The sequence below is a fragment of the Monodelphis domestica genome, chromosome 5 (assembly GCF_027887165.1).
Source record: "Monodelphis domestica isolate mMonDom1 chromosome 5, mMonDom1.pri, whole genome shotgun sequence".
NCBI lineage: Eukaryota > Metazoa > Chordata > Mammalia > Didelphimorphia > Didelphidae > Monodelphis > Monodelphis domestica.
The window spans coordinates 292,889,543-292,908,341 of NC_077231.1; the positions used below are offsets into that span (position 1 = coordinate 292,889,543).

The 18,799-nt window shown below is 45.0% G+C and overlaps 1 protein-coding gene across 2 annotated transcripts in view; it reads left to right on the forward strand.

The window, feature by feature from the left end:
• KAT2B (lysine acetyltransferase 2B) overlaps positions 1-18,799 on the forward strand; it is a 119,677-nt gene that overhangs the window by 23,619 nt on the left and 77,259 nt on the right. For both annotated transcript variants that reach the window (XM_001380477.4, XM_007505154.3), the window contains exon 2: positions 9,252-9,378. In XM_001380477.4, coding sequence (XP_001380514.3) covers positions 9,252-9,378 — 127 coding nt within the window. The remainder of the gene's footprint in view (positions 1-9,251; positions 9,379-18,799) is intronic.

The window sequence follows — 18,799 nt, forward strand, 5'->3', positions numbered from 1 at the left end:
CAGTATGTCTAAAGAGACAACTGGTAGCAGTGAGGTAGGTGAGGGATGGCTGGTGGTGGCTTTTTTGGATTGTATTTGCCCCAATGCAATGGGTAGAGAATCCTCACCGCCGCTTAAGTATTATTCCAAGTTTGTTACTTAATGGCTTAAACCTTGGTGAAACAGAGTTTGGTTGAGAGCAAAGGCTCCAGTTTCTGATTCCTTAAATATGGGATGGGGTGGCCATGGGCTGTGGGGGCTGCTGAGCGTTCAGGGACCAAACAGTGCTTGTTCTTCTTAGCATTCTCATGGAACCTTCTCTTTAGCCAGCCTCCGGCTCTCTTCCCCTTGAACTTTCCTTTCAGAAATGTCCATTTGGACACTGTTTCATGGCTCCTCAGGATGCTTCTGTGACGGGGCGGGGGAATTCTTTTCTCTGGAAATGGAATTTGCTGTTTGTCTTTGGAACACTGACTGTGCCAGGTCCACTTAGGATTTCAGGAGTCGAAGAGATCTCCTGAGCCACCTGTCCTCCTGCCTGCTCCAGAGTAACTGTTGTTCCACAGCCGGGTGGCTCAGTAGATTGAGTTTCCAGGCAGGAGTGAGGAAGATTCATCTTCCTGAGCAGAGCCATTCCTAGCCATGTGAAGGTGAGCTGGAGAAGGAAATGGCCAACTAACGACTCCAGCATCTCTGCCAAGAAAACCCCAAATGGGGTCATGAAGAGTTGGACACGACAGAGCAACAACACATGTGAAGCTTTACAGCTGAACAAAATCTTCCGTCCCTGCCTGCATTTCCCGCCACGGTGGTAGTGTCAGGAAGTTGGAACTAGTGCAATATTAGTTAAGCAGAAACTTGAAAAATCATCCTGGAAAGAAATTCTGTTTTCTGTTACTTAAAAGCCCTGCTCAGAACAGTTGTTCCTGGGGGTGGGGGAGGAGGTGGGGCTCTTGTTTCCATATTAGCTTCCCTTATCTATAATATCTGTCGCAAGTGTTCAGTTTATCAGCACAAAAGACACAAGCCACCCTCTCCTTTAGGCTCTTATCTCCTCTAACCATAGACTTAATTTGGATTATGGCTTCTGGTGTCTCCCTGTTCCTGTCCATCTTCTGCATGGCTACCTTCTGAATCTTCCTCAAGCACAAATCATTGCTTTTTTCAAGAACCTTCATTGACCCTCTTCTACCTCTAGAAAAAAAAAGGAACTTTGTAGCTTAGAATTTAGCTCCTTCATGGCCCTTCAGTTAGCTTAGCACCAATGTAAACCAGTGACTGTCTTCTTATCTTGTTTCTGCTGAGGAATCTGAAGGCAGAGGGCTTGGAAAGAAGTGAAGAAGGAAGGAGGGTCTGTTGACTTTTCAGAGAAGACCCAGCTGTTTCTCTTGCCTTTAGAAGTGACCTCCTTTCCTGAGTGAACCAGGAAACCATCTGTTGTGGGCAGCACGGTCTCAAATTCCACTTTTCCCCAAATCCTCTGGGCCCTTGTGAGGGATTGAGTTGGGCTTCATTGTTCTCTGTTTGTCTGTCTGTCTGTCTGTCTCTCTCTCTCTGTCTCTGTCTCTCTCCGTCTCTCTCTCTCTCTCTCTCTCTCTCTCTCTCTCTCTCTCTCTCTCTCTCTCCCCCCCTTCCCTCTCTCCCTCTCCTTCTCTCCCTTTCCTTCTCCCTGTCTCCCTTTCCCTCTCCCTCGTCTCTCTCTTCCAGGTCTGGGAGAGCAGTGAATCGTGGGAGGCCAACTTGCTCAGTGTAAGCCAGCACTGATGACACAAGTGGGGCTGGGAAGAAACTCCTTTTCCAATGTTGATTCATAACTGGGCTGTAATTTGGTCTTAGCGAGTTGCCTGGGATTCAGAGATTGCCACAGACGTCACCTCCTCCAGCAGCTCTTCGTGGGGTCTGGGGGTCCAGGAGAGTCCCTGACACTCTTTCCATAATAATACTAAGATACAGTAGGACTTTGTTTTTGTGGGGCTGGTGCAGATCAAGACCCTTCTTGTAAGTTAAAAATCATGCATAATTGTGAATGCTGTTAGTATCAGTTATTTCTTACTACACAAACATACCTATCACATTTCCCCCCTTCCTCATTCTTTTTATCATTTTTTTTATTTTAAAATTTATTTATTTAATGAATTAATTTAGAATATTTTTCCAGGGTTCCATGATTCCTGGTCTTTCCCTCCCCCCTCCTGTAGCCAACAAGCAATTCCACTGGATTTTACATCCCTATCACATTTTAAAAAATAAATAAGGCAAATAAGCACGTGTATAATTCAGATTAAACAGGGTCAGTGTGAAATAGAGAAGTGGGGCCTGTGACTCTGCTGGGATTTATTTGACAGGGAGCTAATGTTTGGCACAAACAATAGAATGACTCACACTGACTCTCCTCAGAAGGGGAAGGAGCATGATTGGGTGAACTACTCTGAGACTTTATGCTGCGTGGGGAAATGGTGAGCGTTTAGCCCGCCTGTGATCACAAACTTTTATTTTGCTTATTTTTCTGCCTATATTTTTTTTATCTCCACTCGTGTACCCCTGAAATGGGTGTCGAGTCTGTGTAAAGTGACGTGTTTTAATTTCAAATGTGGCAAATGTCAATAGAACCCACATAGGAGACCAAAAGGTGAGGAGAGGTGGTTGGTTACTTATTTACATTCCTGAGTAAGCTTAGACCATTGTCATTGTACGTGAGTGCAGCTTGACAATCCATCATTCACGTGTGTGCCCGAGTGATTTTCTTTTTCTTTTTTTAAACTTTGACCTATTCTCTCAGAATCAATAACCAAGTAAGGGCTAGGCAATGGGAGTTAAGTGACTTGCCCAGGGTCACACAGCTAGGAAGTGTCTGAGGCCAGGTTTGAACCTAGAATCTCCCATCTCCAGGTCTAGCTCTCAATCCACTGAGCCACCCAGCTGCCCCCCAACTGGTCTGGCCAGTGGGTACCCTGTCTCTGTTCGTTAAACTCTAGTGACTCTCTCTGACTTTAGCACCAAACAGAAAACCCTTTATTATATGTTATTCCCCTTCGCTCACTCAGTGGGGCAGTCAGAATGGGCTTCCTGCTATTCCTGGGGTTTTGGGCATCTGGCTTGCCACTGAGCTGCTCATCCTCCCAGGTGAAGAGCAGGATATTTGTGCATGAAGGACAAGAGCCCTTCCAGTGATGCAGCATCCCATCTTTCCTGAGGCTGCCCTTCCCTGGCTTCCCTGCACCCTTCCGGGGGTGCTGCTGTTCCTGCGTGGGGAAATGGGGCGCCCACTGGCCAGGCCCTTGCTGCCCTGTTCCCCGTCACCAGCCTCCTTTTCCTCCTCTTCCATGTCTGAAACGTACTTCTGTGCCTCTGTCTTCTGGATTCTCTGAGCCACAAGACCTTTCTTTATGCTTATGGCTGCCCCTGCCTTGTCCCCCATGACTTGTATTTTATTTTACACATACATACGTACACATACACACGTATGCGCAGGATGCAAAACATACACCATACGATGCACACACAACACACAAACTTACATGCATGTACACACATGTGCTCATACATACATGGTGTCCAAAAATCTTAGTGCAGGCTCCTTGTGGAGCTGGCTGTCTTTTTTGTCTTCCAGTCCCCAGGACCTTGCTCATTGCCTGACACAGAGCATCTTCCATAGATGCTAAATGACAAACAAATGGGTTTTCTTAGCAGCCGAGCTCAGCTGCTGTGGCCAGAAGCCCCCGTTGTCTCCTGACCAGCCCTTGGGTGATGCCATCCCTGGACTGGAAGCCCCTCCAAGGCAGCACCTGGGTCCTCTTCTAACTCTGCTGGCTCAGGACCTCCTACAGGGCGGGCACTTTAGAGATACTTTCCTTAACCTCTAGCTGTCCGTTGCAGAGAGGCTCTGGTGGGTAGTCAATAAACAGACTTTGATTTCAGGTCCTGGAAAGTTTCTCAAGGATTCTGCCTGCTTGAAGACTTAAGTGGGGGCCACGTGCTTGTTTGGCATTCTGATGCCTCTACGGGAGGAAATGGATCTTGTCTGCCAGAGGCAGCATTGGGTTTGCTATGGAGGCTTTACGGGCTCTTCTCAAGCAGCTGTACTACCGAAAGTTCTGCTCCTGTGACTGACTCCCCAAAATATAGGGCCAGTGTCTGAACCCTGCTAGGGAATGGGTCCCATTTTTTCTCTGAAGGGTGCCATAAATGAAATGTCATCATTTCTCCAGCCTTACATTTGGTAAATATGTATGCACTGAAGTTTCCTAAAAGGCAGTCAGTCAGTCTGCTGGAATGAATAGATCTTTAGTCTCAGAGTTAATCAATCAATTAATCAATCAATCAGTAATTTATTGAGTGCTTACCTTATACCAGGCATTGGACCAAGCACTTGGGAATACAAAGAGTCAAAAGACAGTCCTTGTCCTTTAGGGACTTACCCATATCTCCCTTCCTGCAGCTGAGGCCAAAGTCTCTTCTTCCAAAGTCTACAGCCAGTAGGAGCTCCCTTGCCTCTGATCGGGGCCATCTGCCCTGGAGCTAATAGTTGGTACAAGGATAGAGCTTTGGCTCTGGAGTGAGGAGAACCAGAGTTCAAATCTAGCCTCAGACACTAGTTGTGTGATCCTGGGCAAGTCACTTCACCCTTTTGGCCTTAATTTCCTCATTTGTCAAATGAGCTGGAGAAGGAAATGGCAAACCACTCCAGCCTCTTTGCCAAGAAAACCCCGAATAGAGGCATCGGGAGTGGGACATCAAGATGAATCTACTAAACAACAATGGCAACAAAATATGGGACAGTCTCATCTGCTCTGTCATCATGGCTCATTCTGTATGGGTACATGTGGGAGGGAGGAGGCTGAGCAACTGGCACTGGCTCCTTGCCCTTCTCTTACCCTCAAGCCAAATCCCCTGCAGCTGGGAATGTTCAGGCTGACACCCTTAGACCACTTCAGAAGCAACCAGGCTTGCCCTCACTCCCACTCTCCTGGGTAGACTCTCTAACTTGCTCACTGGGATTTCTTGGCTTCCAAGCCATTGAGAGGGTACCAGTCCAGGGCTACTGGCTGCTTCCTCTTGTGTCCCACCCCCTTCAGTCTCTTGCTCCCCCTTAAGCTGCCCCCAACACTGTTCTTTCAGGTGACTTCAATCTGTGTTCTTTGGGTTAGAAAGTATTTGTTGGAACTGATAGTTGTTATGTTTCTCTTTCCCTCTATGTCTATCTATCTCTACCACCCCACGCCTCCACTTTGGCATGTACGGTTGATATGTTGTTGCTATTTTGTTACTGTTTACCATTATCTAAACACAATTAGTCTCTAGTAGGACATCAGGAACAGACCAACTGTTTGGAAAACCTGGGTTTAGCAGTTGTTAAAATGGAGGGGAGTAGCTGGCTTGGGCCCCAACCTCTCTGGGGGATACTTTCTCAGCATTTAAGGATGGGAACCATGCCTCTACCCACTTTGCACGCTGCTGTCTATATGTTTTTTGAAAATAACTTTTAAAAAGTTACCAAATGGTTTTCCATGTCATCTCTCCCCCTCTCTAAATTTTTATGAGGTTCCACAGGCAAGACAGGGACTCTTTTCATTCTCAGGTGCTGGGGATGGAGAGCTGGGCACCCAAGGTGTGGCACTGGCTGACAACCCCAAGCATGATTTCCTTGTGGCTTCTTCCCTAGCAATTTTGCTACTATCTTTGGAGTTTTGGGTGGGGTACAGGAGCTGGGAGAGAGCAAAGGAGTAGAGGTACCTGTGAAAAGAGTTTGTTTTTTTTTTGCAAGATACTGACATTCCTAAAGCAAAGCTGTTTTGTTTTTGCTTTTTCACCAACCCTGTATCCTTAGCTACCTTCAACTTGTACAGGTATTTAAAAGTCTTTTCACATTTTATCTCCTGGAAATCTGCTCTCTCCTTCCTTCCTTCCTTCCTTCCTTCCTTCCTTCCTTCCTTCCTTCCTTCCTTCCTTCCTTCCTTCCTTCCTTCCTTCCTTCCTTCCTTCCTTCCTTCCTTCCTTCCTTCCTTCCTTCCTTCCTTCCTTCCTTCTTTCCTTCCTCCCTTCCTCCCTTCCTCCCTTCCTTCCTCCCTTCCTCCCTTTCTCTCTCTCTCTCTCTCTCTCTCTCTCTCTCTCTCCCCCTTCCTTCCTCTCTCTCTCTTTCTCTTTCTCTCTCTCTCTCTCTTTCTCTTCCTCTTCCTCCCTCCCTTTCTTTCTCTCTTTTTCTTTCTTTCTTCCTTTCCTCCCTCCCTCCCTCCTTTTCTCTTGCTCTTTCTCTCTCTGTTTCTGTTTCTCTCTATCTCTCTCTCCATATCTATGTATCTGTTTATTTCTATCAGTATATATTGATCAGTCTATCTGCCAAGCAAAGGCAGTAATACTTTACTTATTGTTATTTACATATTTTAGAATCAGGGAAAAAAAATGGAGAGCTGAAAAGTAGGTGGGAAAAATTCCTCTGAGTAACTGTTTAGGGCCCTTTCACTCCCATTCACTAAAGCAGATACATTCTCCTCTGTAGGATGGACTTTTAGGAATCTGGTTAAATTTTTTAGATTTAAATAAATAGGTCAATAAGTAATTATTAGTGTGTCAGACACTGTGCTAAGGCTCTAGGGCAGTGATGGTGAACCTTTTAGAGATAGAGTACTGATCTTGTACCCACCTCACCCCCCAGAGACCGAGTGCTACTCCCCACCTCATTTGTCCTACCCCCCTTCAGCCCTCCAACCTTACCTGGGACAGGAGAGGTAAGAAGCACTCCCCTTGGGCTGTTAGGCAAAGGGGTGGGTGAAGTGAGGAATGTCTTCAGGAGCATGGAGACAGGGAGGGGAACAGCCTTGCTCCAAGTCCTTCTGGCTTTCTAGTAATGAACTCTAGCAGAGATTGCAGGCATGCCCACAGAGAGGGCTCTGTGCATGTGTGCCATAGGTTCACTATCATGGCTCTTAGGGATACCAATTCCAGGAATATAATAAAGGACCTTAACTTTTTTTTTTTTTAAACATTATTTTATTTGGTCATTTCCAAACATTATTCATTGGAAACAAAAATCATTTTCTTACCCCCCCCCCCATCACCACCTTTTCCATAGCTGACACATGATTCCGTTGGGTATCACATGTGTTCTTGACCCAAACCCATTTCCGTGTTGTTGGTATTTGCGTGTTCATTTAGAGTCCTCAGTCATATCCCCTCCACCCCTGTAGTCAAACAGTTGCTTTTCCTCGGTGTTTTTACTCCCACAGTTTATCCTCTGCTTGTGGATAGTGTTTTTTAGATCCCTGCAAGTTGTTCTGGGACATTGCATTGACATTAGTGGAGAAGTCCATTACCTTCGATTGTACCACAGTGTATCAGTCTCTGTGTACAATGTTTTCCTGGTTCTGCTCCTTTTGCTCTGCATCACTTCTTGGAGGTCGTTCCAGTCTCCATGGAATTCCTCCACTTTATTATTCCTTTTTGCACAATAGTATTCCATCACCAACAGATACCACAATTTGTTCAGCCATTCTCCAATTGAAGGGCATCCCCTCATTTTCCAATTTTTTTGCCACTACAAAGAGTGCAGCTATGAATATTCTTGTACATTGTCAGAGGTTTTTATGAAGATTGCTTCCCAATTTGTTGCTTTCCTTCTGATTTTAGTTACATTGGTTTTGTTTGTACAAAAACTTTTTAATTTGATGTATTCCAAATTATTTATTTTGCATTTTGTGACTCTTTCTAAGTCTTGCTTGGTTTTAAAATCAGGACCATAACTTTTAATGGGGAAGATAATCTACACACAGAATAAATATAGAGGATGAGGACAAATAAAATTTAAATTATTCCTATTTACTGGTTATCATCATAAAGTTAGTTTTTCAGATTTTTATTTTTTGAGAGTTAGAATGATAAAAAAAATTTCCCCCCTATGATAGAGGAGAAGCAGCAAATGTAAAAAGGACTGTTAGAAGCAGAGATATTGATGACTCCTAGAGAAGTGACAGCTGAAAGTCTGAGCAGATACCATCTCTATAAAAGCATAGTGATTTTGTAGAAGACAATCCATCCTGTGCTCTTCAGTGCCCTGGAAGACAATACTGGCACTGAACTGGAAGCTTCCTCAAGGTCTGGGTGGTGAGAGAGGTCTGCTTTATTTAAATGTTGAAATCCTGGCTCTCTGCACCAAACTCAGTCTCAGCACAAAGTAAATACTTAATAGATGTTTATCAAATAAATGTTTGACAAGCTACACAGTGTAATATTTGATCATACTGCTGACTTCCAGTCATCAAGAGGTCAATTTATTTTTAGAATATGGTTGCTTTAAGAGGACCAGAATATCTATAGTACATTTTGGAAAGATACCTGACAAAGTTAACTTTTTAAAAAGTTTTGCTGCTTAAAAACAGGATAAGCTTTGGGTGTCAAAATCCACTTATCTTCCAGATCAGGCATGATAGAGTGCTTAACATCCCAGAATAGATTACTGTTCTTGGAGCTCTGGAGACCAGAGTTCAAGGCCTGCCTCTGACACTCCCTGCTTGTGTGATCATGGGCAAATCATTTTATTATCTCTGAGCCTGTTTCCTCATCTGTAGAATGGAGAGGGCTGGAGTAGAAGACTTACAGGATCGCTGATGCCTGATCTTGTGTTACTATAAAATAAGGAGATTCTGAAGTATTTCACAAAGCTACACTGATGAATGATGGATGCCCTAGGAGTGTCGCCCCATTTGCTACCCTAAAATAATACAAACATAAAGTAAAAAAATCCCCTGAAGGAGATCTCCCTGCTGTGCTCCTTATTTCTCTCTTGTGTCCTCAGTTGCCTCTTCTGACATACCTGCTTTCTGTTAGTCCCTTTCTCTTCCTGTCAGCAGGGCAGGATCAGCTGGGTGACAGCCCCAAAGAGCAGACGGGCTCTGCAAGGCTCTGCCAAGTGGCACAGAGCAGGCTATGGCTGAGGGTCTGAGTTGGTGTTCGGAAGACACCACGAAACGTTACAGCAGATGCCTCTGGAATCCCATGCCTCCCACGTGCCAAGAGCTGGCTCAGCAGTAGCCCAGGGCACCAGCCTGGATCGATGAAGATCATCAGAATCAGTGAGGGGCAAAGAAACCCTCCCCACAAGCCCCTCTCACTTTGCCCACCAGTTCTGGGATGATTCTTCTGAGCTCTCCTAGAAAGTGCAAAGTCAGTCTGTCTATAGTCAGCTGGCTTAGACCTCATCTGTATTATCTCATGCAAAGCAACCAGCCCATGTTACAGTCTGTTACATAAACTTGTCTTTCTCTCTCTTAAATTTTCAGGCCGAGGAATCTTGTAAATGTAATGGCTGGAAAAACCCCAACCCCCCGCCCACTCCTCCCCGGGCAGACCTGCAACAGATCATTGTCAATCTCACCGAGTCCTGCCGTAGTTGTAGCCACGCTCTCGGTAAGCATCGGACCCCCCAGTCCTCCCCCTCTGCCCCCCCCGCCCCCCCCAAAGAGCTGCCCCAGCTTCTGTTGAATCCCCCAACGAGGACATGTTCTCATCTGACTTTGCTTCAAAGAGGATGGAAGGAGAACTCCCCTCCGCTTGACAGTCTGGATCTGAGAGTTCCGTGTGGGAGCCCTTGCTGCCCCGTCCCCATCGACCTCTTCACTCCTCTTTTCTTGGGCTCCCTTAATAGACCTTGGAGCTCCCTGACATCAAAGAACTGCCCAGACTCAGATGAGATGAGACACTAAGACTGAAGCCACCATCTGTAATTCCCTCATCTAATTATTGTTATTATTGCTTCAGGTGTGTCCTTGGGCTCCTTCCCTCTGATGTTTTCTCGTTCCTCCTTTCCCTTGATCTTTGATGACACTAATGATATTTATCACGTTTGTTGTCCTCTTTGACCCTCTTCATCTGACTATTTTGCAGATGAAGAAGCTGAGGCGTAGCAAAGTTAAATGATTAGCCTAGGGTGGCGAGTGTCAAAGATAGGACTCAAACAGACCTATTTTGGGTTGTTGTAAGCAACGCATCTTTTTAAAATCCTTTCTTAGAATCTCAGGATAGGTTCCAGGGTAGAAGATGGGTAAAGACTGGGCAGTTGGAGTGAAGGGACTTGCCCAAGGTCTTGGAGAAAAGTTAATTACACATTGTCCTAATAAGATAAGTGTGGGTTTTGAAATTAATAATCAATAACTAAATATCACACATTCTAAATATTAATCAATATTTTAATTATTAATATTAATAATAAATATTAATATTAATTACTATTTTAAACATTATATATATATATTTTAGACATTGTTTTATTTGGTCATTTCCAAACATTATTCATTGGAAACAAAGATCATTTTCTTTTCCTCCCCCCCTAAATATATATATTTTAAAGTTTTATTAATAACTAAAACAAAAGAACTGCCTGACTTTAGCTCGCTCGCAGGTCCAAGAGAGGAAGAGGGAGGAGTTATAGCCACTTAAATACAATTATGCAAAATGTGGGGAGGCAGGAAAAGGGAATTTTGGGAAATACTAAGGGACTTCTGGGGGATGAAGTCCAAAGACTCAAATTCTCCATTTATTCCTAAGTTTAAAAAAGTAGCAATAACTGCCTTATTTATTGGCATATTTTTTTTTTTATTGGGGCTAGCATTGTATGCAAGGGGGAAAAAATCAAAGAAATCACTTGGAATTCTCCTTTTTCTTAGTAGACAAGGAGGTCATTGGAAAAATTGCTTGCCTGGTCTCATTCCAAATTAAAAAGGTTTTGTGCCCTTTTTGCCCCTCTTTCCTTTTCCCAGAACTTCACTCTGTAAGAGAATGAGTTCATAGGAATGTTTACATTTCCTGTCTGTTCTTCAAGGTCATTTTATATTAGCTATATAATTCTCATTGAGGTATTTGGCCATTTCCATTCAGTAGCAACCACCTACCTCCCATGATTGCTCCATGAGTTTTCACTTTCCTTTTTTCCTGGTACTGAGTGTCCTCTCATAGTCTATAAAATGTTTGCTATTCAGTGAAGTCGGATTATCGTTTTATTGCATTTGGCCAAAGGCCATCTCAAGACTCACAGGAAAATAAGGCCTCCTGGGAGCGTTATCTAGGGAGTATGTTAGAGCAGTAGTATTTCTGGGCATGGAAATATGTAAACTTTTAAGGTAATTAATGCCATAAAATAAATAAGAGGTTTCTGGGGGGAGGATCTAGACCTGTTATAAAATTAGTGTAGGTGGTTCCTCCTGTGGAAACTCCCTCCACCCTTCAGATTGATTAGCACGCTTCAATTAGAACTTAAAATCTTAGCAAGTTGCCTGAGGTTCCAAGAGAGGATAGGTGACTTATCCAGGGTAACACAGAAAGCCAATGCTAAAGGAAACATCTGACAGGTTACAGACACAGCTGGGTCATGTTCCAAGTCAATTAACCTTCTCTAATATTGCTCTCTTGATTGAATACTATTCTGGATCGCTCCCAAGAAAAACTTTTGGCATCGTTCCAGACAGACAGGGTCAGGGAGAAGGGCCTCTGGCTCAGGGGCTCTGCAAATACAGGTCGGTGTTGTCTCTGATATGGGGTTTACACTTACTACGGGTCCATACTAGCCTTGGCTGTGGGCCGATCAGCCCTGGGGGGAGGGAGGGGGGCAGGTTCTGGTCCCCAAGCCAACCTCTGGTCCCCCAGGCTAAACAGCAAAGCCTACTTTGTTAGAGGCTGACTTTCCCCTTTATCTTCTCTAGTTGTGAGAAATTGTACTCTAAGTGGGGGAGAAAAAGAGCCTGACTCTCAGTTCTGTCTACCATATCGTGGGTTTGTGGGCCCCTTGCTGGGGGGTTTGGAGGGGGTCATCTGTGCCAGGCACGTCTCCTAGCTGGCTTTCACTTTCATTTCTCCAAACGGAGACGGTGCTATTGGAGCAGGATAATGCTTTTAAATGCATCCGATAAAATATAGAGGCTCCAAAAGGAAATTTAGGATGGTGAAAATGAAGCTGGAATTCCTCCCCTCCACCCTCTTTTCCACTTTCTGCATTCACTTTCTCTCTGAAATCTATCCACAAAATCCTCACTCTAGCCCTTCTAGTCCCGGAGTTTGCATCAAAGAAGCTTGAGTACGAATAATGATTATTCCTCTTCATTACTCCTCATAGTTTTCATTAGGTTCCATTTTGTATCATCTTCCTAGATTTCTAGATCTTTTTTTGGCTATCCAGCAAGCAGGAAACCTTTAATAAACCCTTATTATTGGCTTACTCTGTGCCAGGCACTGAACCAAGCACTAGGGATACAGTGAAAGGCAGAAGACAATCTCTGCCCTCAAGGAACTCATCCTCTAAAAGAGGAAGATGGCCCATAAAAAGAAGAGGAAGGGGCAGCTAGCTAGGTGGCCCAGTGGATAGAGAGCCAGGCTTAAAGAATGGGAGGTCCCGGGTTCAAATGTAGCCTCATATATACTTCTTAGCTGTGCGACCCTGGGTAAGTCACTTAACCCCTATTGCTTAGCCCTTACCGCTCTTCTGCCTTGGAAGTGATATTTAATAGCCCTTCTAAGACAGAAAGTAAGGATTTAATGAGTAAAGAAGATAAAAGGGGGGGGGTACCTAGTGTGGGGGCATGATGAAATCCACAGTGGCACAGCCAAGTGGGAAATGAAGAGATGGCTGATCTGGGCAACATCCTTAAATGGAACATCTGGAAGGAGAAACTGGATCGTGGCTCTTCCTCATCCATCTGGATCTGTTCAAGTTGTGGAAGGATCTTCCATTCCAAGTCAGGCTGAAGACCAGCATTGGCCCGAGCTCCCTGTCCCATTGTGGCTGTGGCCTTTGTGCTTTGTCATCATCTCGGTCTCCTGTACTTGTCACCGTCCCCAGGGTGTGATCGACTGACGATAGTCGTAGCAGCGGTTGTGGGTCTCCGGTCGTGTCCTGGCTCTGGTGTGATGCGAGTGAGAGATCCGGGCTGCTTCTGAGGTCTCCAGCTTATCTTTTCTCTCGTCTCTGCTCCGCTGCTCTTCATGTGGTCCTCGACCCATCCCTGAGTCAAGAAGCCTATGAGGATGGTACATGGTACAGAGTAAATTGCCCTGGGCTGGAAGTGGGGAAACCTGGGCTCCATTCTCTGCCCTGAAGCCTGTTGGGTGCAGATCCTGCATCTCACTTCCTAGCTTGCCTTAAGACACACTCTCCAGGCCTTGTTCCCTCAGAGATGACGTCAGATGACCCTTAATCATGAAATATTGTGATTTCATGTCTTGGAAGACATGAAAAAGATTTTTTTTTAAACCCTCACCTTCTGTCTTAGAATAAATACTGAATATTGGTTCCAAGGCAGAAGAATAGAAAGGGCTAGACAATGGGGGTTAAGTGACTTGCCCAGGGTCACACATCTAGGAAGTGTCTGAGGCCAGATTGGAACCCAGGACTTCCAGTCTCCAGACCTGAGTCATCTAGTTGTCCTCTTAGTAGATATTTTAACAAACTTCTGCTTGGCAGCTGTGGGACCATTAGTCCCACAGGAAAAAAAAAACAAAAACATGAGTGTCACCATCCTGGGAAGGAATTTGTGTTATGAGACTGTGGGTTGTGTGAACATAGTTTAAGAGCTAGACATCATCTGGTCCAACCCCATCATATTACAAATAAGGAAACTGATATTGGAACTAAGGAAACTCAGAGGCTGGTGACTTCTCCAAGATCACACGGGTAGGGAGTCAGTGCGAGAGCTGAGATTTCCACTCATGGTCTGCTGCTCTAAATTCATTTGTCGGCGATCAGTTTTGTTCTCGGTTCATTAGAATGTGGCTTGCCGCAGCCTTTGTCAAGGGAACCTGACGGAACACCTGATCTTCTTTCCCTTCTCTCCTTCTTCCCAGTTTCTCTGTTGATGAAAACCCTGGTTTAGGATGGATGATGTACAGACAATCTCTTTATGTGCTGCCCTGATTGAAGTTCACTTGTTCTATTTGTCTATACTTTGTATTTACTTGTCTACACATTGTATATGGATGTTTTTATGTGAGGACCTCCCTGAAAAGTAGTTTTTTAAAAAACAACCCATATATTCTGCTGTCTTAGTATCAATTCTAGGGCTAGGCAGTTGGGATCAAGTGACCTGCCCAGGGTCACACAGCTAGGAAATATCTGAGGCACGATTTGAATTTAGGTCCTCCCACTCTAGATATGACACTCTTTCTATTGTGCTACATACAATAGGTCCTTTAAGTAGTTTTGAAAAAACCTTTCCTTTTTGTCTTAGAATTGATACTAAATATTGGTTCCAAGCAGAAAAGTGGTAAGGACTAGGCAGTTGGAGTTGTCACTTGCCCAGGGTCAGAAGTGTCTGAGGACAAATTTGAACCCAGCACCTTCTGTCTCTAGGCTACCTAGGTAAATAATGTTGGTTGAGTTGGATTTAACCTCTACACATTAAATCAGGGGTTGACGGGATTTTTTTGTCCCCATATCCCTAAGCTTTCACTGAAACCTTCCCATATCTCCCTATTTAATGTTAAAAGAAAACAATTTTGGAGTGCAGATTCTTAACCTTTTTTGTTTCATGGGCCCTGTTGGTATATGGTGAACAGCTCACTGATGCCTTGACAGACTATTAATTTTAAGTGCCTACAATAAAGTGCAGAGGGGAAACATGTTATGTTGAAATGAAAATGTAATTTTTTCCCCGTCCAAGTTCATGGACCTCCTGAAATCTATCCAGGGGATTCCTGTGATGAAAAAGTTTTTGAGGTCACCATGCAAGAAATCAGATTAGAGAGTAAAAGGGAATGAAAGAGAGTTGGGGGGAGAGAGGAGAGAAAGAGAGTGGGGAGGCAGAGGGGGCAGAGGAGGCGGGGAGGAAGGGGGGAGAAGGACAGAGGCAGAGAAACAATGGAATTGAGGAGTGGGGAGGGGGATAGAGAACAAGAGAGACAGACAGAAACAGAATGGGGATAGAGTGGGGAGGCAGAGGGAGAAGAGGGAGGCAGGGAGGAAGAGGGAGAGAGGACAGGCAGAGAAACAATGGAATTGAGGAGGGGTTAGAAGGATGGAGAGAGAGACAGAGACAGCAATAGAGAGGGAGAGAGAGAAGAAGTAGTGAAGGAGAAGAAGTAGTGAAGGAGGGGGAGAGACAAAGGGAGAAACAGACAGAGAGGAAGTGAAGGAGAGAGAAAGACAGGGAGAGAGACAGAGAGAGAGTCAGAGAGAAAGAGGGACAGAGACAGAGAAAGGGAAGAGAGAGATGGAGAGAGAGAGAGAGAGAGACAGAGCAATAGAGGGAGAGAGAGAAGTAGTAGTGAAGGAGGGGGAGAGGCAAAGGGAGAAACAGACGGAGAGGAAGTGAAGGAGAGAGAGAGAGACAGGGAGAGAGACAGGGAGAGAGACAGAGAGAGAGAGGGAGAGAGACAGAAAGGGAAGAGAGAGAGACAGAGGGAGAGGGAGAGGGAGAGATAGAGGGAGAGAGACAGAGACAGAGAAAGGGAAGAGAGACAGAGACAGAGAGAGAGAGAGAGAGAGACAACTGTAAGCTTCTGCCTGGCACATAGGGCAGGAAGTACTAAAATAATTGTTTAATGTTGGATTGTGTGGAATGGCAGCTGCTTTAAGCCTCTTCTGAGTGTCTTAAAACACTTTGCTTTAAAGGCAGAAACAAAAGATGCCATAGTAGAGCTAATCCCGCTTTACTGTGTGTGTGTATATATATATATATATATATATATATATATATATATATATATATATATATATATATATATATATATATATATATATATAAGCAAAAGGGACTCAGCCCTTTCAGACCTTTTTGGTTTTTCCCCTTAAAGCCTCGGTTTCCCTATTGTTTTCAGGCTAGCCTATCCCCTCGTGGCCAGTCGTGCTGTGTGTGGCAGAGGTTCTGGTCTCTCTTCTACTCCAGTGGTTCACCATGTTAATGCTGGCTTAGTGAGGATGCCCGATCTTGCCTTTGCCACCTGCCACTCCTCCTGGGTGCTCCAGTGTTCTGCCAGCCTCAGCCTCCCAGGTGACAGGGATGATGGGCGTGTTTAACCTCCACTCTAGGTACGCTGATGCCTGGTTCTTGGCTTAGCATTGTGGAAAGGCAATACATGATATCTATTAGCTTTTTTTAAAGCTTCAAAAGTAAGTTTTGGAAAATCATGTCCGTGAGTACATTTGAATGCAGTGGCTCAGGGCTGGGGCTGTGATTTTACTGGCATGGCTAACTCCAGGATGGGGGAACAGTTTCTACCAGTGCACCCCAGCACCTTTGCTAGAACTTGGCATCTTTCCAGGCAGCATAACAGAGCCGGTTCTGGACTTCAAATCCGGAAGACCCCAGTTGTCCCTCAGCGTGCTCCTGGGCACTTCATTTAACCCGAGCCTTAGTTTGATCATCTATAAAATGAAGAGAACAATACCATCTCCTTCACTGGGTTGTTCTGAGGAACAAAAGAGATAGAACCCCTGCAAACCTTCACATGCTTTATGAATGCCCCCCTAAAGAGCCGTGTGGAGCCATAAAGTGCTCTATAAATGCTTTGGATTATTAGAGATTTGCCAAGAGCACTTGAGAGGTCATGAGTGTCTGAAGGTCCCCGAGTCAGTATGGGGCAGAGGCAGGACCTGAACCCACTTGTTCCTGGCTCCAAGGCCACCTCTGTCTCTATGTGTCACAGCTGAGTGCTACCAAACTGAAATAAGCTTTAAGGACTCCTGGCTAGGACTAGAGCAGTTCTCAACCATTTGTAGGACTTGGCCCCCTTTGGCAATCTGATGACAACATGAGCACTTCAGAATAATATTTTTATTTGCTTATTTTTTAAACCCTCGCGTTTCATCTTAGAATCAATACTGTGTGCTGGTTTAAAGGCAGAGGAGTGGCAAGGGCTGGGTGATGGTGGTTAAGTGACTTGCCCAGGATCACACAGCGGAGAAGTGTCTGAGGCCAGATTTGAACCCAGGACTTCCTGAATCTCTGGGCCTGGCTCTCAATGCACTGAGCCACCTAACTGCCCCCCTCCCCCCGAATAATATTTTTAAATTAGATAAATACATTTTAAATTCAGTATATTGGATAACAAAAGAATCCAGTTATGAAAATTGTTCAAAAAAGTTTAAAAAACCAAATTCCTAGACTGCAGGTTAAAAATCCTGGGCTAGAGGATTTCTCCTAGTTCTGATTGTATTCATTGCTTTTGTGTAATTCCTCCAGCCTTCCCAATAGGCATCCCCCCACAATGCCCCCATTTCCCCCAATAAAGGGGGTAATCCAGACATAGCACATGGAGATCTGGTCTTTTCCTCCATCCATCCATCCATCCATCCATATGGATAATCAGATGGGCATTTATTAAGGGCATCCATAGAACTCTGAGAATATTTGTGCCAGGCATTGTGCTTGGCATTGTCAATAGGAAAAACAAAACTCTCCCTGTTCACCAGGAGCTTCTGCTTCACTTTGGGCATGGGGCATGGGGCAGTGCAGAGCAAAAGGAGCAACATAATATTAGGTGGACACTAGCAATCGGGTATTAGGACTTGGCTTAATGCAGCCAAGGGAGGTGATCCAGCCCCAATACAATGCCTGCAAAGGTGCCACATGGGTTGGGAGTTAGCTCTAGGAGAGCCACATTATTTTCTGTTCCCCTAATCCTGTGCTACTTGCTATGGGTGAACGGGTGAGTGACTGATGTGTGTTTCCTATAAAATGGACAGCGATTTGTAAGCTGTTTCAGAACATTCCATCTCCTCTGTATCCCTGACTTGGAGTCCTGGGGTACTGGGGTGGTGGGAGAGGATGGGAAGGGCTCTGTTTCCCCCCTTCATCTAAGATTTGCAGCTTTAGAAAGTGAAGCCATGTTAAAGGTGCTGGAGTCTGAATATCAGGCACAGAGGTGCCCTGCAAGCCTTTGGTAAATTTTTTATAATGGCATCTTCACTGGCACCCTTACTTCTAGCCCTCCCTTTCAGACCCCCAAGGAACATAAAATCTGAAAAATGAAGCCTTACTTACTAGGTGACAATAGCTAGAAACATAGCTCATTTACCAGCAGAAATCAATAAACAGTTATCAAGTGCCTATTTTGTGCCCAGGGGCATCAAGGTGGCAGGTGGATAGAGTGCTAGGGACACTGAATTCAGATCCAGACTTAGAAACATACTAATTCTGTGACCCTGGCCAAATCACTTAACCCTGTTTGCCTCAGTTTCCTCCTCTGTAAAATGAGCTGGAGAAGGAAATGGCAGTCACGCTCCTGTCTTTTTGCAAGAAAACCCCAAATGGGGTCCCAGAGAGTCCAACATGACTGACTGGACAACCACAGGAACCATGCCAGGTTGTGTGTTAAGCTCTGGAAAGCCGGTGTGCACGGTATTCCAGGAACACACGTGTCACCAGTCTCTCTTGATTTATCTCTGACTCTCTAGTTAGACGCAGACACACACACACGGGATTGTCGGAGTTTTCTGAACTCCAGGTCAAGGATGGCTCAAATGATGAATGAAGCTGGTGGCTGGAGAGGGTCCCGGGGCCAAGGTGCCCATGCATTTCCCATTTCTCTCAAGGTAACAGCTGCCTCGGGATTCTTGGCAGTGCCATCTTGGCAGATCGCTGCCTCTTACCACCGTGGGTATTTTCAAGTCTGACATAGCATACAACAGCTGAGAGGGCTTCTCAGAGAAACTGAAAGCAAAAGGGTTTTCCTTTTTTTTTTTTTTAACACTGTCGAGGGGCTGGGGCCAACAGAGAGGGCAGATTTCGCAGACTGATTTGCTTGATGGACGGGTGGGAGGCCAGTGGTGGGCAGTAGTTCCCAGAATTCAAGTCAAGATGAGCTCTGTGGCCATTTTGTCCAAACTTGTACCTGATGGAGAATT